Raw genomic sequence first — 25,373 nt, forward strand, 5'->3', positions numbered from 1 at the left:
TCCTTGCCAACCTCAACAGAACACATGACCATAACAAAAGGCACAGATCACTCTTTGATGTTCCTCGTGTCCATCTCACGCTATACAAAAACTCAATGCACATAAAAGGCCCTAAAATCTGGAATTCATTACCTGTAAATATAAAAGAAACACTACCTGTTTATAAATTCAAGTCTCTTCTCAAAGTTCACTTACTCACTCAAAACCAAATAAATACTAAATAACTGAACCTTATAAATTGTATATCTTAAACGTTTCTCACAATTATATCACATAAATGTTGAACCTAAGACTCAATCTAACTTTGTTATTTTTTTAAATACACTACCTAACAGAATACTCCATTCTACTGAATGTACAGCAATGCAAGCAACCATATGACCTGTCTTTGTAATACTCATTTGTGCTTTATTGTTATCTGTTTACAATAATGTTTTATCACTGATTACATCATTGCTTAGTTAATCTTAAGTTAATTTTAAGCCAGCCCGTAATGCTATGCATACAAGTGGCTTTGGCATGCTGCTCTTACCTGTATTTTTTTGTACCTCTGTATGTATGCTCAAATTACTAAATAAATAAATAAATAGTCTAATATTTTTAATTTTATATGCTGTACAAAATTTTAGCCTCTGGCATGCAAGTATAATAGATTGGAGTAAGTGTAGACAAGTGGTTCAGAGGATTTGACGTGCTATTGCAGTGCAATATTTATGAAGGATTCGGATATACCGCTTAGCCAGGCTCGAGTCTTGAAGGTGGAACTGCAGTGTCTGCACTCTGCAAGATGCAGGGTGGGCACAATGAACTCGAGAGGGGCATGATGAACTTGAGAGGGGCACAATAAACTCAAGAGGGGCACGATGAACTCGAGAGGGGCACGATGAACTCAAGAGGGGCACGATGAACTCAAGATGGGCACGATGAACTCGAGAGGGGCACGATGAACTCAAGAGGGGCACGACAAACTCGAGAGGGGCACAATGAACTCGAGAGGGGCACGATGAACTCGACAGGGGCACGATGAACTCGACAGGGGCACGATGAACTTGACAGGGGCACGATGAACTCAAGAGGGGCATCTGAAATGCAATATCTGCACACTTATGGCAAGACAGCTATAGAGTGAATAATGGTCGATGTGTTACCTTCTTTGAGTCACTCTACCTTGGTGAGAGGTAGTTAATATGTTAGAAAATTAATAAATTATGAAATAAATACGGTTTATTTGAAATGGATACAAAAGAAAAAGGATGTGGAATATATGATGAATAAAAGAAATATTATTATTATTATTATTATTATTATTATTATTATTATTATTATTATTATTATTCTTTCAACACACCGGCCGTATCCCACCGAGGCGGGGTGGCCCAAAAGGAAAAACGAAAGTTTCTCCTTTTACATTTAGTAATACATACAGGAGAAGGGGTTACTAGCCCCTTGCTCCCAGCATTTTAGTCACCTCTTACAACACGCATGACTTACGGAGGAAGAATTCTGTTCCACTTCCCCATGGAGGTAAGAGGAAATAAACAAGAATAAGAACTAGAAAGAAAATAGAAGAAAACCCAGAGGGGTGTGTATATATATGCTTGTACATGTATGTGTAGTGTGACCTAAGTGTAAGTAGAAGTAGCAAGACGTACCTGAAACCTTGCATGTTTATGAGACAGAAAAATGGACACCAGCAATCCTACCATCATGTAAAACAATTACAGGCTTTCATTTTACACTCACTTGGCAGGACGGTAGTACCTCCCTGGGTGGTTGTTGTCTACCAACCTACTACCACAGGACGGTAGTACCTCCCTGGGTGGTTGTTGTCTACCAACCTACTACCACAGGATGGTAGTACCTCCCTGGGTGGTTGTTGTCTACCAACCTACTACCACAGGACGGTAGTACCTCCCTGGGCGGTTGCTGTCTACCAACCTACTACCACAGGACGGTAGTACCTCCCTGGGTGGTTGTTGTCTACCAACCTACTACCACAGGACAGTAGTACCTTCCTGAGTGGTTGTTGTCTACCAACCTACTACCACAGGACAGTAGTACCTCCCTGGGTGGTTGTTGTCAACCAACCTACTACCACAGGACGGTAGTACCTCCCTGGGTGGTTGTTGTCAACCAACCTACTACCACAGGACAGTAGTACCTCCCTGGGTGGTTGTTGTCTACCAGCCTACTACCTAGGTATTATTATTATTATTATCATTATTATTATTATTATTATCATCTGAAAAACTTATAGAAAGTGCGCATCTTCAGCACTAACCTCAAACTCTCCAGCACATCAGCATTGGTATAAAGCGCCTTCTCACTCTCGAGGACATATTGGTACATCTTTGAGGAGCAGTCCACTTGGTATATACTGATCTGTGTGGGCTCCCGCACCACCAGGTGATCGTACGCCACACTCACTCTGACCAGAAACAACATAGCAAGAGTTGCAATAGAAAGGATGTACGACACTCTGTAAACCATAATCGTTTTCTTTGATTTGTGCAGACTTTCTACAAGCAGAAAATATTACTTAAGAAAAGAGAAAGAGACAATGAGAAAAATGCAGAGAGCATTATTTAAAATAGACAGCATTACAGTCAGGTCTCGATTAGTCTGAGTTCCAATATTGCAAATTTTTATTTAGTGCAAAAATTACACATACGTAATTCAAATACATTAGGACCGCCGTATCTGCAGATCCAGTTACCGCGGTTTCTGTTATACGCGGTTTACCCTGACCTGGAAATAACCCTTAACTTTGTTTAATAATGACACCAAAGTGCAAAAGTAGTGATGGTGACAGTTCTTCAAAGCTTAACTCAGGAAGTGCTTCCCAACAGTGAAAAAGTGCTAATTCTCAACTTACTGTGTATAATTTATCAATTAAACTTTATCATAGGTATGTATGTATGTAAAAAATTTCTTAAATATTGGGTTCGCTACTATCCACAGTTTTGGGTATCTGTGGTAGGTCTTGGAGCGTATCTCCCGCAGATATGGGGGTCTTACTGTTGTGTGATCACTTCAAGGGATTCTCGTAGTAATCAAGACCTGGCTGTACTCTGAAAACACACAAAACACTGCTTTCCCCTAGACCAGTGGTATTCATTGTGTGGCTTGCGAGCCGCCAGAGGCTCGCGATGACTCAATTCACGGCTCATGTCTACTTTTTCTCATTAACTATATTGCACTAGCAGCTCAGTACTACTTAATTTAGTTGAGTTACACTAACTTGCAGAAGCTGCGGCTCTCTCAATCAATGTGTTTAACCGAAGTGGCTCTCTTGCAAAAATTAGTGAATAACCCTGCCCTAGACCAACATAGATTAAATAAACCACTTTATTGCAGTATTTAGAACCTTATCAATAAAAATTTACAAGGATGACAAGTTTCTAAACCGTGTAAATTATTGTTTACAGTTCATGGAGCAAAAGCCTCTCACCAGCCCTAGAGAACCTTCCCTCAAAAACAGTCATAATATTTACGTAGTTTCCTACACTGCAAATAATTAATATATTCCAAGTTGTCAGGATTCACAAACCATTACAATTAAAAATCTAAAAAAAAAAAACTATATCCATAAAATACAGAATAAAATTGATACAGAAATACAGTAAATCCTTGATATAAAGGACACTGCTGTAACGAACTTCAGAAAAGCAGAATGCATTGCATAATTATTGTTATACATTTGTATAACATTTCATATAGTAACATAATACAGTGGACCCCCGCTTAACGATCACCTCCAAATGCGTCCAATTATGTAAGTGTATTTATGTAAGTGCGTTTGTACGTGTATGTTTGGGGGTCTGAAATGGACTAATCTACTTCACAATATTCCTTATGGGAAAAAATTCGGTCAGTACTGGCACCTGAACATACTACTGGAATGAAAAAAGTTCATTAACCGGGGGTCCACTGTATATAAAATAATGAATATCTACTGTAACTTATTTGTTTGGCTCATGATAAATAAAACAAATTAATTTCACAAAATCCACTGTGCAAATTGTAGTTTTAATGCTTTTATTTTTCAATGTTTGTCATAGTGTATCGATCTGTAAATTGCGTGAACAGTAATATAAGTGGAGTACTATACTTTAGTACTCTGTCTGCAATTTTCAATATTATTCTGATTTAACTGACATCAGAGAAATCCCATTAGTCACTAATATCGAGGATTAACCGTAAGAAACAGGTTACCAATAAAACTGCTAAATACACAAATAACTTATACATGAGAGAATTTTTTTTTTTTTTTATTATCACACCGGCCGATTCCCACCAAGGCAGGGTGGCCCGAAAAAGAAAAACTTTCACCATCATTCACTCCATCACTGTCTTGCGAGAAGGGTGCTTTACACTACAGTTTTTAAACTGCAACATTAACACCCCTCCTTCAGAGTGCAGGCACTGTACTTCCCATCTCCAGGACTCAAGTCCGGCCTGCCGGTTTCCCTGAATCCCTTCATAAATGTTACTTTGCTCACACTCCAACAGCACGTCAAGTATTAAAAACCATTTGTCTCCATTCACTCCTATCAAACACGCTCACGCATGCCTGCTGGAAGTCCAAGCCCCTCGCACACAAAACCTCCTTTACCCCCTCCCTCCAACCCTTCCTAGGCCGACCCCTACCCCGCCTTCCTTCCACTACAGACTGATACACTCTTGAAGTCATTCTGTTTCGCTCCATTCTCTCTACATGTCCGAACCACCTCAACAACCCTTCCTCAGCCCTCTGGACAACAGTTTTGGTAATCCCGCACCTCCTCCTAACTTCCAAACTACGAATTCTCTGCATTATATTCACACCACACATTGCCCTCAGACATGACATCTCCACTGCCTCCAGCCTTCTCCTCGCTGCAACATTCATCACCCACGCTTCACACCCATATAAGAGCGTTGGTAAAACTATACTCTCATACATTCCCCTCTTTGCCTCCAAGGACAAAGTTCTTTGTCTCCACAGACTCCTAAGTGCACCACTCACTCTTTTTCCCTCATCAATTCTATGATTCACCTCATCTTTCATAGACCCATCCGCTGACACGTCCACTCCCAAATATCTGAATACGTTCACCTCCTCCATACTCTCTCCTTCCAATCTGATATTCAATCTTTCATCACCTAATCTTTTTGTTATCCTCATAACCTTACTCTTTCCTGTATTCACCTTTAATTTTCTTCTTTTGCACACCCTACCAAATTCATCCACCAATCTCTGCAACTTCTCTTCAGAATCTCCCAAGAGCACAGTGTCATCAGCAAAGAGCAGCTGTGACAACTCCCACTTTGTGTGTGATTCTTTATCTTTTAACTCCACGCCTCTTGCCAAGACCCTCGCATTTACTTCTCTTACAACCCCATCTATAAATATATTAAACAACCACGGTGACATCACACATCCTTGTCTAAGGCCTACTTTTACTGGGAAAAAATTTCCCTCTTTCCTACATACTCTAACTTGAGCCTCACTATCCTCGTAAAAACTCTTCACTGCTTTCAGTAACCTACCTCCTACACCATACACTTGCAACATCTGCCACATTGCCCCCCTATCCACCCTGTCATACGCCTTTTCCAAATCCATAAATGCCACAAAGACCTCTTTAGCCTTATCTAAATACTGTTCACTTATATGTTTCACTGTAAACACCTGGTCCACACACCCCCTACCTTTCCTAAAGCCTCCTTGTTCATCTGCTATCCTATTCTCCGTCTTACTCTTAATTCTTTCAATTATAACTCTACCATACACTTTACCAGGTACACTCAACAGACTTATCCCCCTATAATTTTTGCACTCTCTTTTATCCCCTTTGCCTTTATACAAAGGAACTATGCATGCTCTCTGCCAATCCCTAGGTACCTTACCCTCTTCCATACATTTATTAAATAATTGCACCAACCACTCCAAAACTATATCCCCACCTGCTTTTAACATTTCTATCTTTATCCCATCAATCCCGGCTGCCTTACCCCCTTTCATTTTACCTACTGCCTCACGAACTTCCCCCACACTCACAACTGGCTCTTCCTCACTCCTACAAGATGTTATTCCTCCTTGCCCTATACACGAAATCACAGCTTCCCTATCTTCATCAACATTTAACAATTCCTCAAAATATTCCTTCCATCTTCCCAATACCTCTAACTCTCCATTTAATAACTCTCCTCTCCTATTTTTAACTGACAAATCCATTTGTTCTCTAGGCTTTCTTAACTTGTTAATCTCACTCCAAAACTTTTTCTTATTTTCAACAAAATTTGTTGATAACATCTCACCCACTCTCTCATTTGCTCTCTTTTTACATTGCTTCACCACTCTCTTAACTTCTCTCTTTTTCTCCATATACTCTTCCCTCCTTGCATCACTTCTACTTTGTAAAAACTTCTCATATGCTAACTTTTTCTCCCTTACTACTCTCTTTACATCATCATTCCACCAATCGCTCCTCTTCCCTCCTGCACCCACTTTCCTGTAACCACAAACTTCTGCTGAACACTCTAACACTACATTTTTAAACCTACCCCATACCTCTTCGACCCCATTGCCTATGCTCTCATTAGCCCATCTATCCTCCAATAGCTGTTTATATCTTACCCTAACTGCCTCCTCTTTTAGTTTATAAACCTTCACCTCTCTCTTCCCTGATGCTTCTATTCTCCTTGTATCCCATCTACCTTTTACTCTCAGTGTAGCTACAACTAGAAAGTGATCTGATATATCTGTGGCCCCTCTATAAACCTGTACATCCTGAAGTCTACTCAACAGTCTTTTATCTACCAATACATAATCCAACAAACTACTGTCATTTCGCCCTACATCATATCGTGTATACTTATTTATCCTCTTTTTCTTAAAATATGTATTACCTATAACTAAACCCCTTTCTATACAAAGTTCAATCAAAGGGCTCCCATTATCATTTACACCTGGCACCCCAAACTTACCTACCACACCCTCTCTAAAAGTTTCTCCTACTTTAGCATTCAAGTCCCCTACCACAATTACTCTCTCACTTGGTTCAAAGGCTCCTATACATTCACTTAACATCTCCCAAAATCTCTCTCTCTCCTCTGCATTCCTCTCTTCTCCAGGTGCATACACGCTTATTACGACCCACTTCTCGCATCCAACCTTTACTTTAATCCACATGAGAGAAACATACGATAATGTTTTAGTCCATCATGGACAATTTACAAAGTCACAATAAATTAGTCTGATTTAACTGACACTCAGAGAATTCCTATTAGTCCCTTATAACAAGGCGTAACTCTAAGTACAGCCTCTCCTCACTTAACGATGGAGTTCCGTTCCTAAGACCACATTGGTAAACGAATTCGTTGCTAAGCAAGGAGCATACTATAATGGTAGTGGGTTTGTGTCATCCATCTTTGATAATGTTTTAATGTCACCTTTGCACCATGTATAATATTTTTAGTATATTTTTAAATGTTTATACAGTAGTGTACTGTATATTGTAATAAACAGAATAGAGGAAATCAGCTCTAATATACATTATTTAGGTATGCATACTGGTCAGAGAGCTCGTCGTAAGTCCAAGTTGTCAGTAAACAAGTACATTTTGAGTATTAGTCTTGCCTGGTGGTCTAAAGGTAGACATACATCCTTAAAGCCCCTCAGGCAGTCCAGGACTTTCAACCTTAACACATTATCAACTTGTTGATAGTTCCCGGGATCAGTCTGCCAAAGAATGGCGGTATTTTTAAACGACTTTGCTGAGGAAAAAAGCTTCCAAAAGACCAGTAGTTGTGAGGCGAGGCTGTAATGGGTTACAATGTTAGTCCCTCGTATCAAGGATTAACTATTGAGTTACTAAAAAAAACAGGTACCATGTAATACTAACGATTCCAAAATACCCCAAAGTGTCTTATTGGGGGATGTCATGAGTCCATTGTACGAGACGCCCTCCGAGCGGAAGACAGCGCCGTGCTCCTCCATGGAGAGTGAGCCATCCTGGGAAATGTTTAACGAGACATGTTGTACAGTGCCGTCTTTCACTGCCATGTACACGTTCTTGGTTTTCAAGAGCACAAAACCTGCAACACAGTTATCGTTATTATTATTTTTAAACACGCTGGTCTTTTCCCATCGAGGCAAAGTGACCTGAAAAAAAAGAAACACTTTCATCATCACTCACTCCATCACTGTCTTGCCAAAGGCGAGCTGACACTACAGTTCAAAAAGTGCAAAACGTCTCCATCCCCAGTGAAGAGGAAGAGTGCAGCGGGCACAATAAGGGAACACTATATCAACATCTAGGGCCACAGATCACTCAAAACATCGTACAAGAAGATATCAAAAACATATATATAAAGGGGCACTTAACCCTTAAATGGTCCAAACGTATATATACGTTTTTTCAACATCTGAAAGTATGTAATAAAATGTAGATCTTCTTTTTTGTTTTACATTTGAAAACGTGTAAAAAAACTATTATCTACTTTTTTTTTTGTTATATTTGAAAATATGTAAAAAAAAGTAGATCTACTTTTGTAGCTACGAATTTGAACGTTATTCTCTTTGGACCGTTTAAGGGTTAAACGAGCTTGTGGTATGTACACTCAGCTATTATATTCCTTTGTATACAAACATGGCCGGGGTTCGGTAGTAGTAAAACTCTCGAAACAATGTGAAAGTTTCTTCCTTGCGGATGCGCCAAAAAACATTTAACAGTCATTTCTCTGATGACTGATGCTGGTGAAGGACTCTTAATCCAGAGAATTGGAGCTATTCTTCCCATCCCTGGATCAAACTCGACTACCTACCACTCCCCAGGAGCTAAGTCACTGCTGTGAGTTTAGAGCTTTCCTCAATAATGTGACAAAAATAATCTCTTATTTATAAAATAATCCTCTATTACTGATGTAATAAAGTAAAAGGACACAAGTGCAACTAATGTGACATTTTATTGTGGCAACGTTTCGCTCTCCAGGAGCTTTATCAAGCCATTACAAACAATACATGGACACAGAGGGTATATATAGGCTCAGAGTGAGGTGCAATACTAGTGGTAGTAGTAGTAGTAGTAGTGATATAAGTAGTAGTAGTGGTAACACAATATGTTAGAACAATTAACTTGCACATGAGTAAAAGGATATAAAAGCTATTACTTGGGAAACATAAAAATAGGTTAGACAAATATTTCTATTGGAGGCTGGATAGAGGCAGCTTGTTTCAGTGTTCATTCTCTGTAATGTGCTTTGTGTAGTATTAACAGGAGAGACTATGTGATGGCAGGGTTTACTGTTTTCAGGAGGATTCTTACTAAGACTTCAGAGATGGTAAAGCTGCCTTTGTTTTGTTTAATTGTATTAGAAACAGCTATTAGTGAAGATTCAAGGCACTTGCGTCTGCGGAAATTAGTTTCTTTGATCACTAGTTGGGCGTCCCTGAACTTCATGAGATGATTGGTGGAATTTTGGTGTTGTACACAGACGTTGTTCAAGTTATCATTCCTACATGCGTAAATGTGTTCATTGAGGCAAGTGTCGTGGTTTCTTGCTGTTTAACCTATATAAATCTTGTTGCAGCCTCCACAGGGTATAGTGTAAACCCCTGCGTTGACTGGTTCGTGGTGCTTGGATTTTGTTCTGGTTAGATCCTTTATCAAAGTGCTGGAAGCGATGGCGACTCTGGTGTTAGCTTGTGAAAGTACTTTAGAAACGTTCAGTGCAACCTGGCTGTTGGGAAGAATTCTAACTTTGTTGGGAGTGGTGTTGGTGCATGGAGAATTAATGATCTGAAGGGCTCTTTTCTTGCAGAACAAAATCCAAGCACCACGAACCAGTCAACGCAGGGATTTACACTATACCCTGTGGAGGCTGCGATAAGATTTATGTAGGTGAAACAGCAAGAAATCTCGACACCTACCTCAACGAACACATTTACGCATGTAGGAACGATAACTTGAACAACGCCTGTATACAACACCGAAATTACACCAATCATTTCACGAAGTTCAGGGACGCCCGACTAGTGATCAAAGAAACTAATTTCCGCAGACACAAGTGCCTTGAATCTTCACTAATAGCTGTTTCTAATACAATTAAACAAAACAAAGGCAGCTTTACCATCTCTGAAGTCTTAGCAAGAATCCTCCTGAAAACAGTAAACCCTGCCATCACATAGTCTCTCCTCTTAATACTACACAAGCACATTACAGAGAATGAACACTGAAACAAGCTGCCTCTATCCAGCCTCCAATAGAAATATTTGTCTAACCTATTTTTATGTTTCCCAAGTAATAGCTTTTATATCCTTTTACTCATGTGCAAGTTAATTGTTCTAACATATTGTGTTACTACTACTACTACTTATATCACTACTACTACTACTACTACCACTAGTATTGCACCTCACTCTGAGCCTATATATACCCTCTGTGTCCATGTATTGTTTGTAACGGCTTGATAAAGCTCCTGGAGAGCGAAACGTTGCCACAATAAAATGTCACATTAGTTGCACTTGTGTCCTTTTACTTTACATATTGTCGGTAATTCTACCAACTTTATTATATTGATGTAATAAAATAATCCTCTATTCACTTCATAAATAATCCCTCTATTCACTTCATAAATAATCCCTCTATTTACTTCATAAATAATCCCTCTATTCACTTCATAAATAATCCCTCTATTTACTTCATAAATAATCCCTCTATTCACTTCATAAATAATCCCTCTATTTACTTCATAAATAATCCCTCTATTTACTTCATAAATAATCCCTCTATTCACTTCATAAATAATCCCTCTATTCACTTCATAAATAATCCCTCTATTTACTTCATAAATAATCCCCTCTGTATTACTTAATATAATAATCTCTATCATAAATAATCCTGCTGTGCATATTTATTTTGTCTCCAGATGGGTTTCTCCAATTCCAGAAAATTATACATAACTGTAAGACAGTGAAAGAATGATGTTTAGTGTGATCTCCTCCTTGTGTCACCCTGAATTGGTGGATGACACCCTCAAGGTACAACCTCGGGTCATCCTGCCTTGGTGGATGACACCCTCAAGGTACAACCTTGGGTCATCCTGCCTTGGTGGATGACACCCTCAAGGTACAACCTCGGGTCATCCTGCCTTGGTGGATGACACCCTCAAGGTACAACCTCGGGTCATCCTGCCTTGGTGGATGACACCCTCAAGGTACAACCTTGGGTCATCCTGCCTTGGTGGATGACACCCTCAAGGTACAACCTCGGGTCATCCTGCCTTGGTGGATGACACCCTCAAGGTACAACCTCGGGTCATCCTGCCTTGGTGGATGACACCCTCAAGATACAATCTTGGGTCACCCTGCCTTGGTGGATGACACCCTCAAGGTACAACCTTGGGTCATCCTGCCTTGGTGGATGACACCTTCAAGGTACAACTTTGGGTCACCCTTCCTTGGTGGATGACAGCCATCAAGGTAAGACCTTGGGTCACCCTGCTTTGGTGGATGACAGTCATCAAGGTAAGACCTCATGCCACCCTGCCATGGTGGATGACAGCCATCAAGGTAAGACCTTGGGTCACCTTGCCTTGGTGGATAACACTCTCAAGGTAAGAATATGAAGAACAGGAAGGTCCCCACATTTAGAGAGCCACGTTTTCTTTGGCTTTCAATTGAGTCGTTGTTCCACGTGCCAGAGACAATCGCCAGCACGTGGCACACAATGAATAATGGCTCAATTTGAAACCAAAAAAACATTAAACACAGAAAAGTGTTTTATACGTGAGGCTGTCCTGTAACAGCGTCTGCCACAACATACCTGAAATTGCCAACTTTCCGGCGTAGCTAAAGCAGGTGTTGTTGACAGCAAGGTGGTCTGGCATCAGGGTGAGGGTGAATGCCAGCAACATGTTATGTTTAGCGACCAGTAGAAGGTATTGGTCACTCGTCACGCAGGATAAACGCATATGGTTGATGTGCATTCTGTACAAATATCAAAATGAAGATAAGTGTATTATCCATGAGGAAGTGGAAGAGAAGCGACTAAAATGCAGGAAGCAAGGGGCTAGTAACATCTTCTGTATAAATTACTAAATGTAAAAAGAAAAACCTTACGTTTTTCTTTTCAGGTCACCCTGCCTTGGTGGGATGCAGCCAGTGTGTTGAAAAAAATATTAGTTTATTGTGTAAAGATGGGTATACAAAAATTTTTAACACTCCAGTCATCTCCCACTGAGATAGGATGACCCCAAAAAGAGGAAACACATTCACCATCATTCATTCTATCACTCTTGCCAGAAACGTCTCATGATTACGTATTATTATTTTTAACACATTGGCCATTTCCCACCAAAACAGAGTGACCCTAAAAAAAAAAGAAACACTTTCACCATCACTCACTCTGCCATTGTCTTGCCAGAGGCATGCATACACTACAGTTCAAAACTGAAAATATTTCCACCCCTCCTTCAGAGTGCAGACACTGTACTTCCCACCTCTACCCCTCCTTCAGAGTGCAGACACTATACTTCCCACCTCTACCCCTCCATCAGAGTGCAGACACTGTAATTCCCACCTCAACCCCTCCTTCAGAGTGCAGACACTATACTTCCCACCTCTACCACTCCTTCAGAGTGCAGACACTATACTTCCCACCTCAACCCCTCCTTCAGAGTGCAGACGCTGTACTTCCCATCTCAACCCCTCCTTCAGAGTGCAGACACTGTACTTCCCACCTCAACCCCTCCTTCAGAGTGCAGACACTGTAATTCCCACCTCAACCCCTCCTTCAGAGTGCAGACACTATACTTCCCACCTCTACCACTCCTTCAGAGTGCAGACACTGTACTTCCCACCTCAACCCCTCCTTCAGAGTGCAGACACTGTACTTCCCACCTCTACCCCTCCTTCAGAGTGCAGATGCTGTACTTCCCACCTCTACCACTCCTTCAGAGTGCAGACACTGTACTTCCCACCTCCACCCCTCCTTCAGAGTGCAGACACTGTACTTCCCACCTCAACCCCTCCTTCAGAGTGCAGACACTGTACTTCCCACCTCTACCCCTCCTTCAGAGTGCAGACACTATACTTCCCACCTCTACCCCTCCTTCAGAGTGCAGACACTATACTTCCCACCTCTACCCCTCCTTCAGAGTGCAGACACTGTACTTCCCACCTCTACCCCTCCTTCAGAGTGCAGACACTATACTTCCTACCTCTACCCCTCCTTCAGAGTGCAGACACTGTACTTCCCACCTCTACCCCTCCTTCAGAGTGCAGACACTGTACTTCCCACCTCAACCCCTCCTTCAGAGTGCAGACACTATACTTCCCACCTCTACCCCTCCTTCAGAGTGCAGACACTGTACTTCCCACCTCTACCCCTCCTTCAGAGTGCAGACACTATACTTCCCACCTCTACCCCTCCTTCAGAGTGCAGACACTGTACTTCCCATCTCCAAAACTCAAGTCCAGCTAATTGGTATCCCTGAATCCCTTCATAAACATTACCTTGCTCACACTCCAACAGCACATCAAATCACAAAAACCACTTGCCTGCACTCCTGTCTAATTTAACACCAGTAAACACAGAGTATTATAACTGGCAAAGAAAATACAACACATTTTAAATTCCTACACATTCATTTCCTATCTTGATACAAATGAAAATGAGGAAAACAGAAGATACACCAAACTTACCTGTCTTTGGTATCATAAACAAGACCCAAGTCCGTCAGAAGAACATCGTCTTCCTTGAACTGACAATAAAATATTTTCACCAGTCCACTAGTAGTGCCCGTGGTCAGGTACCCTAAAATATACAATACAATACAAGTTCAGATGAATATGATACACTGTTTATGCAGTAATGTATGACAGTTGAGTGCATGTTAGGTTAGGTTAGGTTAGGTTAGGTTAGGTTAGGTTAGGTTAGGTTAGGTTAGGTTAGGTTAGTTAAGGTAAGGTAAGGTAAGGTTAGGCAAGGTTAGGTAAGGTAAGGTAAGGTAAGGTAACATCAGATTGATCAGGTAAGGTAAGGTTAGTCAGGAAATAGGACAAGTATTTCCTGATGCGGGTCTTAGTCATATGATGACCCACAGCTGGAGCTTTTAGTCATCTGACTGAGGCCTTCCACTGGCTTACTCCTCCAACACTTTTAAAATTATGGTTATGATTATAACTACTGAGTATATTCTAAATGCATGTTGAAAGTGGCAAGTTATGTAGATCATTACATACAAATTTAAGTCTAACTTAAGACTACAATGTCATATCATTATATGTGATCATAAGAAGAATTTAGTTGAGTTATAGTCTAGTAAGTTTATAGGTACTATTCTGTACATTATATATTATAGGTACTATTCTGTACATTATATATTATAGGTACTATTCTGTACATTATATATTATAGGTACTATTCTGTACATTATATATTATAGGTACTATTCTGTACATTATATATTATAGGTACTATTCTGTACATTATATATTATAGGTACTATTCTGTACATTATATATTATAGGTACTATTCTGTACATTATATATTATAGGTACTATTCTGTACATTATATATTATAGGTACTATTCTGTACATTATATATTATAGGTACTATTCTGTACATTATATATTATAGGTACTATTCTGTACATTATATATTATAGGTACTATTCTGTACATTATATATTATAGGTACTATTCTGTACATTATATATTATAGGTACTATTCTGTACATTATATATTATAGGTACTATTCTGTACATTATATATTATAGGTACTATTTTGTACATCAGATGACATTCAGTATAACTCTCAGTAACAACAGTCACATTTTTTTAATAGACCAGACGTCTCCCATGAAGGGAAGGTGGTCCCCCAAAAAAGGAACCACATTTACTCTGTCACCGTCTTGCCGGAAGTGTGTTGACACCACAGTTCAGACGATCATCTCGACTACAAGTTTCTTGCTCCTCTAAAACACTAATCAGATTTATTCAGTCATACAGCAGCTTTATCTTATGCACAAGCAAAGGACCAGGGCTTGAACCAAGGACAAGTGGAAATACTGAGCGACTTTCGTTACACCTGACACCCTTGTTCACTGAGCACTAAGTAGGTACCTATGTTTTGTATACAGCCTCTCCTCACTTACAGTAGTGTACTGTATATTGTAATAAACAGAATAAAGGAAAGCAGCTCTAATATACATTATTCAGGTATGCACACTGGTCAGAGAGCCCGTCGTAAGTCCGAGTCGTCAGTAAACAAGTAGTATGTCACTAAGAGAGGAGAGGCTGTATAATGTGATTCTTTATTGACTATGGAGAGGCTGTATAATGTGATTCTTTATTGACTACAGAGAGGCTGTATAATGTGATTCTTTATTGACTACGGAGAGGCTCTATAATGTAATTCTTTACTGACTACAGAGAGGCTGTATAATGTGATTCTTTATTGACTATGGAGAGGCTGTATAATGTGATTCTTTATTGACTACGGAGAGGCTGTATAATGTGATTCTTTATTGACTACGGAGAGGCTGTGTAATGTGATTCTTTATTGACTATGGAGAGGCTGTATAATGTGATTCTTTATTGACTACGGAGAGGCTGTATAATGTGATTCTTTATTGACTACATTTCACCCACACAGTGGGCATCATCAAGTTTCAAAAAGATTTGTTTCTGACCTGATTAAGCCAACTGTGGGGGTAAAATGTAGTTAATAAGGGTAAAACAGTCAATAAAAAATGTATTACAGCTAGGGTTCGATTAGTGCGAATAATGAATCCTGTGGAGTGGTCGTATCATTCAAATTATATGCAATTTTTGTGCACGTTTTGAAGAGTTTTGGAAAAAACTAGCATTAATTAATTTTGCATTGATACGAAATTCGCACTACATCAACTAGCACAAATCAAGACCTAACTATATACCGCACTGTGTCTCCATTAGACTGTAATATCTGCACTCTAAAGAGTGCACAGCTAGAGACAATACGTGCATTTTATTCTACAATTCACTCTACCTTTGTGAATAAATAATTCCATTTCAATATTAACTATTGCTTATGTCACACTGTGTTAAAAAAAAATTAAATGTTATAAAGAGTATATCAGAATATGCAAATAAAAAAAGTAACTAAATGCTGTCAGTAGTCTTAAGGTAGTCTTATGGCTGCCTGAAATGCTAGCGCACTCAGCTCACACACTGAGGTCCGGGGTTCGAATCTCCTCTGGTACGGCTGAAAAACATTAGGGACGTGTGTCCGTAAGACACCTGCTCTCCCTGTCCCTGTTCACCCATCAGTTTAAAATGGGTACCTGGGTGTTAGTGGACTGGTGTGGGTCGCATCCCGAGACAAAACTGATCTAATTTGCGGGAAATGCTCAGCATAACAAGCGGCTTTCTATATGGTAGTATGTCATTGATGTCAGCTATGGTCTGGACATGTACTGGTAGTAAATAAAGATATTGCATTATACTTGAAAGAAACTTTGACATTTCTGCTTTCTCTCCATGGGGAAGTAGAACAGAATTCTTCCTCCATAAGCCATGAGTGTTGTAAGAGGCAACCAAAATGCCGGGAGCTAGGCGCTTGTAACACCTTCTCCTGTATGCATTACTAAATTTAAAAAGAGACACTTTTGTTTTTCTTTTTGGGTCACCCTGCCTCGGTGGGATGTGGCTGGTTCATTGAAAACATCCAAAACTGATTAGTATGAGAAAGGGTGTTCATAGTAGATCTTAATTATTTTAGAAAGCACTTCTTCAATTGCAACTACAAAAAATATCGCATTTAATAGATTTATGACAGTTTACTGTAATAAAACGAGACAAGCATCTTCACCTACCAGTTTTGTCGGTGACAACACACCAGTGTAGTGCTGAAATATGGTGCATATCAGTCTCCTTGACTGCCATGATTCTGACATCCTCTGCACCAGTGAAATTTGCTGGTATTCGCCAGAAGACTGCGTGGCCGCCTACCGTCATCACGATTAACATGCTACACTTGCCGTCCTCATCTTCGTGCACAGGGGTCCACTGAAACTCTGGTAATGTATAAAGTAGTGACTCTTAGCTGGGTTTATGTGGCGTATTACCGGCATAAATGAAGAAAATCCTCGGAGTAAAAGTTTATGGGGGAAAAATTTCTCTGTGCACAGTTTTATCAAGTCAAGTTTTGCTCTGTGTACTGCTTTATTAAGTCAAGTTTTGCTGTGTACAATTTTATCTCAAGTTTTGCTGTGTGTAGATCTTTATCTAGACCAAGAAAGGCTTCTTGTGTGATACGCGTCCTGTTACAAGTTGTCATGCAACGTAGTAATATAAAATACATCCTGTAACTGGGTTGGTAGAACACTCAGCTCACATAATGAGGTCCGTGGTTCAATCCACAGCATGGGTGGAAACACTGGGGGCGTATTTCTTTAAGACACCTGCTGTCACTGTTCACCTAGAAGTAAGTAGGTACCTATGTGTTAGTTGACTGGTGTGGGTCACATCCTGGAGGACAAAATTAACCTAAATTGCAGAAAATGCTCTGCGTAACCAGAGGCTTTCTATATAGTATGTCACTGACATCAGCTAGTACTGTATAAGTTGTATCATGTACCTGTAGAAATAAAGATGATTATTATTAATACAGCTTCTCCTCACTTAGCGGCGTACTCGTTTACCGACGACTTGGACTTGCAATGGGCTCTCTGACCAATATGCATACCTAAATAATGTATATTAGAGCTGATTTCCTCAATTCTGTTTATTACAATATACAGTATACTACTGTATAAACATTTAAAAATATACTAGAAATGTTATAAATGGTGCAAAGGTGACATTAAGACAATATCAAAGATTGTTGACACAAACCCACTATTATAATGTGCTTCTCACTTAGTGACGAATTCGTTTACTGATGTGGTCTTAGGAACAGAACTCCGTTGTTAAGTAAGGAGAGGCTGTACTATTATTATTTTTATTATTATTATGATTATTATTATTAGGCGTATCGTTTTTTAGCTGTGGCTTCACACTGGGCTGTTACTGCAGAATCCTCAAAATTGGCCACAAAATATCACAGGAATGCAAACATATAAATCTAATTTTTCAGTTAGACTGAAACCTATGTACGTAAATGCAATTAATATTAATTTCTTTTCACCATGCCAGCCATCTCCCACCAAAGCAGAGTGACCGAAAAAAAGGAAATACATGTACAGTGGACTCCCGCTTAACAATCACCTCCCAATGCGACCAATTATTTAAGTGTATTTATGTAAGTGCATTTGTATGTGCATGTTTGGGGGTCTGAAATGGACTAATCTACTTCACAATATTCCTTATGGGAACAAATTTGGTCAGTACTGGCACCTGAACATACTTCTGGAATGAAAAAATATTGTTAACCGGGGGGACCACTGTATTTCCACCATCATTCAGTCAGCATCCGTCTTGCCAGAAGAGTGAAGGTATCACTATTCCACACTGCAATATACTCAATCCTCCTTTATACTTCAGGTACTGTATAAAGAATAAATATAGAATAAAGAGTTTATTTCTTTGCAAAGGTTACAATGTGTAATTACAATTTTGATTTGTTAAGTGCAGAGAAAGCCACTATAATGCCCGGGCATTTCCTGCCTCCAGGACTAAGTCCAGCTGGAAAGAATAGTCACAATACCGTGACTGGAATGTTACACAAATAATCTGCACACAGGAGAAAAAAACTTCTGATGACATTTCAGTCTAATTAATGGTCCAAGTCAGACCAAAACGTTACCATATGTTTCTTTCTTCTGTGTAGGCTGTGTGTAAGTCCAGCTAAATGGGTACCCCTGCATCCTTTCATGAATGTTACCTTGCTTGCACTTCAACAGCACATTAAACCAACAAAATAAAGCTAGTCTCCATTTGTCACGATTCATGAAATCGTAATAACATGACTGTAAACAAATCATGGTACGGGTGAGGTTAGAACCATGGTTCATTTGCAGTGTGTTATTACGATTTCGTAAGTCATGATGACAGCTTTGAGAGGACTTGAACTGGAGTCTGTCATAGCCACGCTGGTGGAAGATTCATCTGTTAAAACTTGCATTTGTGGTCACAGTGGTGGCCCATGCTAACCTCCCTATGGTGTATAAATATACCTAGTTGGATGACTCTTACTGTAGCCATCTGGCCCAGTGGTTCATGCACTGCTGGAGTTTTACCACCCACTTGCCATGGTTTCTATTACAACCCAGGAATCCAAATGGCCTGTTATCCCGGGTGTAATGGGAGCAAAATAAACACAGCAGAAAAAGTTTAGACTTATATTATCCTTCACCAATTTAGAACAGCAATATGTACACTATGTACAGTGATAAGTATAGTGCACTCCACGGTAAGCAAGGCAGAAATAGAAGCCACAAGATAGCAGACCGTGCTTCAACCAGCTCTAGAATGGGAATGACAAGGGCAGACAGGAGAGCGGTACCCACATAACCTCTGCGATTGCCAAAACCATCTTCTTATTGGCTAGAACCTGGTCACTAGTTGAACGACGGGGCCCCATCATCAACTCTTAGCAACCTGGTTCGCTGGTTGGGGGAGATAGCCTGTAAATGAGGGTGTGTACATGCGCCGAATAAAGGTTACGTACTCTTTGCATGCCACAGTTTCAAACACCACCCATTCTGTGGTTTGTCTCCATTCACTCTGATCTAACATGCCCACACAAGTTTGTTGATGCCTAAACCCTATTAAGTAGGATTTCTTATGCAGTTAAATAGAGTTACATGTACAATAAGGTAGCTAATGAACTATTGGTACAATTTTAAAAGTATGATTTATTATTTCAAGCTGATTCAATGATATTCATTCAGTTTTGTTCGGTGATTGACTAGAGATGGTGAAGATATGGCAAATTACTTAGGTTTGTTGACACATCAGCCGTTTCCCACAGAGGCAGGGCGACTCGAAGAAGAAACGCTTTCACCATCACTCACTACATCACTGTCTTGCCAGAGGCATTCTGACACTAGCTTAAAAACTGCAACACATGTCTACCCTTCAGAATGCAGGCACTGTACTTCCCACCTCCAAGACTTAAGTCTGGCAAACAGGTTTCCATGAATTCCCTCATAAATGTTACCTTAGCTACAGTAACAATATAATGGGACAACATAAGAACATAAGAATGGAGGAACACTGCAGAAGGCCTACTGGTCGATACAAGTCAGGCCCTTATCAAAATGACCTCTACCTAAAAGATGAGTAATTATTTTTTAAGGGAGTTGGAGGAAGACTGGAAGAAGAACACTGATATCTTTCTTGTGTAACAACACAGGGAAAGTGAACACTGACCAGCAGTAGCCAACATGTGCATGCGAGCCGTGTATTTCTCCAGCTGGGAGGCGCCTGGTACTGACGAAACAGCCGCCCAGTTGTTGAAGGAGACATGTTGGTGCCACCGAGCAGAGACATCCCACAAAATCTCCCAATGTCGGCCATTTAAGCCAACGATGAACACTCTCTGGTCATGGGTTGCCAGGGTCAGCAGACACCTGCGGATAAACTCAGGTAAGTAATAGTAAACACATGTCAGTGAATAAAAGAAAAAATGGATGGAGACTCAAAACATGGTCCTAGCATGTAGCAGGCTGCACATAAATGGTATACAATACCAGCAAGATGAGGAATTAGACACATGTGCAACATCTGGGTATCTTCCAAGACTACGGTGATCTTCACCAACTCCATGGCTGAGGGACTGATTACTCCATCTTTTGTATATATTTCTTCACATTATGTCCGTGTACTGATAAAGCCACTGGTTGGCAAAACACCTACAAAGATAACCAGATGCTGCACGTGTCTAATTCCTCAAGTAGCAGGCTCGACACTGTGCCAAAGAGCTTCTTATTGTAAGCTTCATGGCTCATTGATACAGTCGTCGGACTGCTACCTCTCAGCACCACAGTTTGAGCCCTATATTTCTTCACGTCAATAAACCAATAGATGTTATTTAGCACACAGAGAATGAGAGGTAATTAGACTGTACGTAGACTACAGGTAGACTACAAGACTATAGGTAGACTAGGTACTTGAAGGATACCTAAAGGATGTTTTAAGGGGTCAATGGCCCCACAATCTGGTCCCAGACCAGGTAGTTTATGTAGTACACTGTTAGATATATTAAAATGTACTGCTTCATAACCTGTGCCAATTATGAGTAGCAATTACGGATTAGTCTGCCTGAAATGCCTAGACATGCTAGAGGCCATCCTCGTAATTAACATTTTAAAATACATAAACAACACATTGTAAGCTTTGAAAGAAAATAAACATTTATTATTATTATTATTATTATTATTATTATTATTATTATTATTATTATTATTTTTATATGGAGACAATTCACTTCTTCATAATCTGGTCCCAGACCAGGTAGTTTAGTATACTGTCATATAGTGACCATTCTCCTCCCCATAACCTGGTCCTAGACCAGGCAACTTACCTTCCCTGTAAACCAACACCGCAGGGAGACCACTCTCCCCGACGGTATCCCAGGTGATTGGTATCCCCTCCAGGCATAGCGGGTGAAGTGTTGCGCATGTTGCGAGGATCCTGCTCCGCCCTGATGCGCTGTGTCGATGACAGTATGTTGTCAAGCATCAATGCATGGCCACTGGTGCGCTCCACGTGTATCACCAGGTTCTTGACGTCAATACCTGCTCAGGGGAAACGTGTGAATACCAGCTCAAGATACATCAATACCTGCTGAAGGATACATCAATACCTGCTGAAGGATACATCAATACCTGTATCACTGCAGTTACACAGGGTATATTATTATTATAATCAAAAAGAAGCATTAAACCTACAAGGGTTATACAGCACTACACAGTACAATACCTGTATCACTGTAGGGGGATGGCTCACTGGGTGGAGGGATGAAGGATCGACTGAACATCACTGCTGGGCTACATTCCTCCGGGCACAGTATCAGCTCCTGGGGATACCAATATACATACACACATAATACCCAAAGAGGAAGGTACGAGGGCACCAGATGCCCGACAAGACTCACCTGGGAAAGCAGTAACTCGGAGGACCAGGGTTTGATCCCTAGGATCAATATATGCATGCTTTTGGCTTTCTTTTGTGCCTAACACTAATTTGTTACACGTAAGGTACATTATGCAAATAACCCACACATAGGAGAAAAATACGATTATATTAGTTGTTAGCATGACTAGTGTTACTAGTTAGTGTAACTAGTTAGTGTGACTAGCTAGCCCTTAAACTGTCCAAACATAGATCTACGTCCACATGCAGGAGGCTCCGAACGTAGATCTACATTTTTTACATGCTTTCAAATGGGGAAAATCAAGGTTGGAGTGCTACACACGTGAACGTAGATCTACGTTTGGACAGTTTAAGGGTTAATGGTCCAAGTCAGACCGAAATGTCGTCACAAGTTTCTTTCTCCTATGCGTGGGTTATTTATGCATTATTCTAGTCATGGTACTGTGTTTTTGTTCTTCATAAACTATATTATTTTTGTACCACATAAAATCTGAATTTGACTGACTTTAGGCGAGTGGAACCATAGGGCATGTTTCCACATTCCTGTAGCTAGAATTCACCTAGAAAAACGTGAAAACTATATATCCATATTTTCGCTGTCACTACCATATCGAAAACAATATAATCTTATTCTTAATACAGTGGAACCTCGGCCCTCGAACTTAATTCTTTCCAGAAGGTTGTCCAAGTACTGTACGAATTTTTCCCAACCAGTTTTCTTTTTGGTTGATTTATCACTAATCTTCGTAGGCTCCATGTTGAGTTATTTATACAATATAAAAAACACCAAAAAATGCAAAGAAACACAAAATAGTTTACAGCAAGGTTCTGGCAGGTCGTGTTTGTTTGGCTGAGTGCCAAGCAAACACGACTACCGAGCAAATGTCGATTACCAAGCAATTTTTTTACCAAAGCGTTCGAATACCGAATTGTTAAAGTGCCGAGATTCCACTGCATCTGTAATCCTCACAGTCATTAAAACATGGAATGTGCTCACATTATGTTAATATGCCATGTATAGTTTTCAGTGTGTAAGCATCAGTATTAGTCTGTCTGAAATACTCATGCATGTTAGTGGCTTTCTTTGTGTTTAAGAAAACACGTGGCCTGCAAGGTCACCGGACCTAACTGTTTGTGACTTCTTTCTTTGCAGGTACGTGAAGAGCACAGTTTATGTACCACCACCACCTGCAACCCTGGAGGAGCTGAAAATTTTGATCACTGAAGCAGTTCGCATGATAACTCCAGATATGCTGCAGAGCATCTGGACCGAACTGGACTATCACATCGATGTTTGCTAAGCAACCAGAGGGGTGCACATTAAGTGCCTTTAATGCTACCCTATACCACATGAAACTGAATGAAATCTTGCATCTGAAGCTACTAACTGTGAAAGATTATTACAGTAAAGTTACATATTATAACCGTTTGAAGTCAGGGAGTGTTTTTGTGGACACCCTCTATAATAACTGTACTTATGTGTACATGTAGATAGAGAGACAGAGATAGAGACAAACATAGAGATAGACAGAGGTATAGACAGAGATATAGACAGAGATACAGAGACAGATGCACAGACAGCCGAAGTCAGTCAGCCAGCCAGCCAGCCAGCCAACCAGCCAGCTGGCCAGCCAGCCAGCCAGCCAGCCAGCCAGCCAGCCAGCCAGCCAGCCAGCCAGCCAGCCAGCCAGCCTGCCAAATATGTATTACACGCTCCAGAATTGTTTCCCTTTGCTTAGGGCATAGGTTATAGGATATTCTGGCAGGATGACACTACCAGTGGTATCAAAAATGAAAGGATGTTGCACAAATGTTACACATGGGTTATTATCGAGGTTTTTGATATTTCCTCAACCACTTGTGGCCACATCCATCACTTTCCTCTTAAAAGGAAAGTGTTAATGTGACATGACATCAGTGAGTCCCTGGTGTTTGCCACGCTATTTGCTCTAGCTGGCGCTCAATTGAACTGGTGCTCCCACAAGGTACTAAGTGGTCCCAAATTTTTTTAATACTGCACACAATGAGTGTTAAGACCCATTCTATACTGACCAGGCATCTCTGGCCAATCATGCCAAATTTGGAGGCAGGAAAAATAAAACATAGATCTACATTTGGACAGTTGGGTTAAGGGTCTTTCTTGCATGAATGCCTAAATGTCATTCACCTCTGTACAAACATTGTATCATGCTGAGATAATCTTAATCTTGGACAAATCAATGGAGATCCCATCTCTGGTACTAGGCTGTTGATTATTATTACAATTAAACCTAAGAACTATACCCATAAGGGTCACACAGCATAAGGCTGTTGAGCTAACATACTCGTCAATATAGCACTCGATTTAGAATGCTTCATTCATACGGCACTCTTCAATTATAATCATGTTATTTTTTTAGTACTCGCCTTGCTTCCAAGATGGTTTTTGCCAATTTTCAAAATACTACATTAAATTTTACCTTTGCATTGTTTTAAAGCCTAGTGCTACTGCACACTTAATAAATAATAGTGTAAATGTTTTTAGGCTTTTCTATGCCTACTAAAAAAATTGGCTGACTCGTATTAACAATAGAGTATGATAGTGGTTTTCTTTGTACCAATCAAATTATGTAAACATACATTGTAACTTCTGCAGAGAAATAAACTTTTGTTTTTTGTCTTGTTTTGTGATTCACTTTAAGGCGATACCGGCTTTACGGCAAAGGTCTGGAACCTAACTAGCGGTATCAGTGAGGTGTGCCAGTACAATACTGTTGTCTCACAATCTTAATAATAAATAATACTATTAAAAATGCCAATAATAATTTTATTTGCAAATGAGAATACAAATTAAAAGACTGAGTTGGTCAATTTATTTTACATTTTCATAAGACCAAATTCTGAAAAGAGAATTTAGGACACAAGAGGGAGAAAAAAACTTTTCAGTAAGGCCTTTTAAAAAGCTTTCTTTATAGAATAGTGTGACATTTATGTTAATGCGACTGAAAAAAGCGGATCCAAAACTGAATAGTGTGTATTATAAACTTTTTTACAGGCGCTAATCAATTTTGGATATACGTACTTTTTCAATCGCAATTAAAAAAATAACACTATGTAAAGGGGTTTCATAAAGAAAGGTTACTGTACTGTACCTACTGTCCATATATCTCTCCATATATACTTACACAAAACATTATTGTATTCATGAGGAAGCACTAAAACCACAGGGGCAATACATCTCCTGGAGGAACAGGAAATAATCAGATTTGATCCAAGGGAAAGGCAGCTATAATTCCATGAATCAAGAGACCTTCACCAACAT

General features: G+C 40.0%; 1 protein-coding gene across 3 annotated transcripts in view; it reads right to left on the bottom strand.

The window, feature by feature from the left end:
• Nucleotides 1-25,373, bottom strand: part of LOC128703378 (T-cell immunomodulatory protein) — a 56,468-nt gene that overhangs the window by 15,195 nt on the left and 15,900 nt on the right. For all 3 annotated transcript variants that reach the window (XM_070104627.1, XM_070104626.1, XM_070104629.1), the window contains 8 exons: nucleotides 21,899-21,995; nucleotides 21,501-21,714; nucleotides 20,348-20,547; nucleotides 16,849-17,049; nucleotides 13,691-13,802; nucleotides 11,811-11,974; nucleotides 7,890-8,082; nucleotides 2,282-2,428 (listed from right to left, as the gene is read on the bottom strand). In XM_070104627.1, the coding sequence (XP_069960728.1) occupies nucleotides 2,282-2,428; nucleotides 7,890-8,082; nucleotides 11,811-11,974; nucleotides 13,691-13,802; nucleotides 16,849-17,049; nucleotides 20,348-20,547; nucleotides 21,501-21,714; nucleotides 21,899-21,995 (1,328 nt within the window). The remainder of the gene's footprint in view (nucleotides 1-2,281; nucleotides 2,429-7,889; nucleotides 8,083-11,810; nucleotides 11,975-13,690; nucleotides 13,803-16,848; nucleotides 17,050-20,347; nucleotides 20,548-21,500; nucleotides 21,715-21,898; nucleotides 21,996-25,373) is intronic.

The sequence above is a fragment of the Cherax quadricarinatus genome, chromosome 93, assembly GCF_038502225.1.
Source record: "Cherax quadricarinatus isolate ZL_2023a chromosome 93, ASM3850222v1, whole genome shotgun sequence".
Taxonomy (NCBI): Eukaryota; Metazoa; Arthropoda; class Malacostraca; order Decapoda; family Parastacidae; genus Cherax; species Cherax quadricarinatus.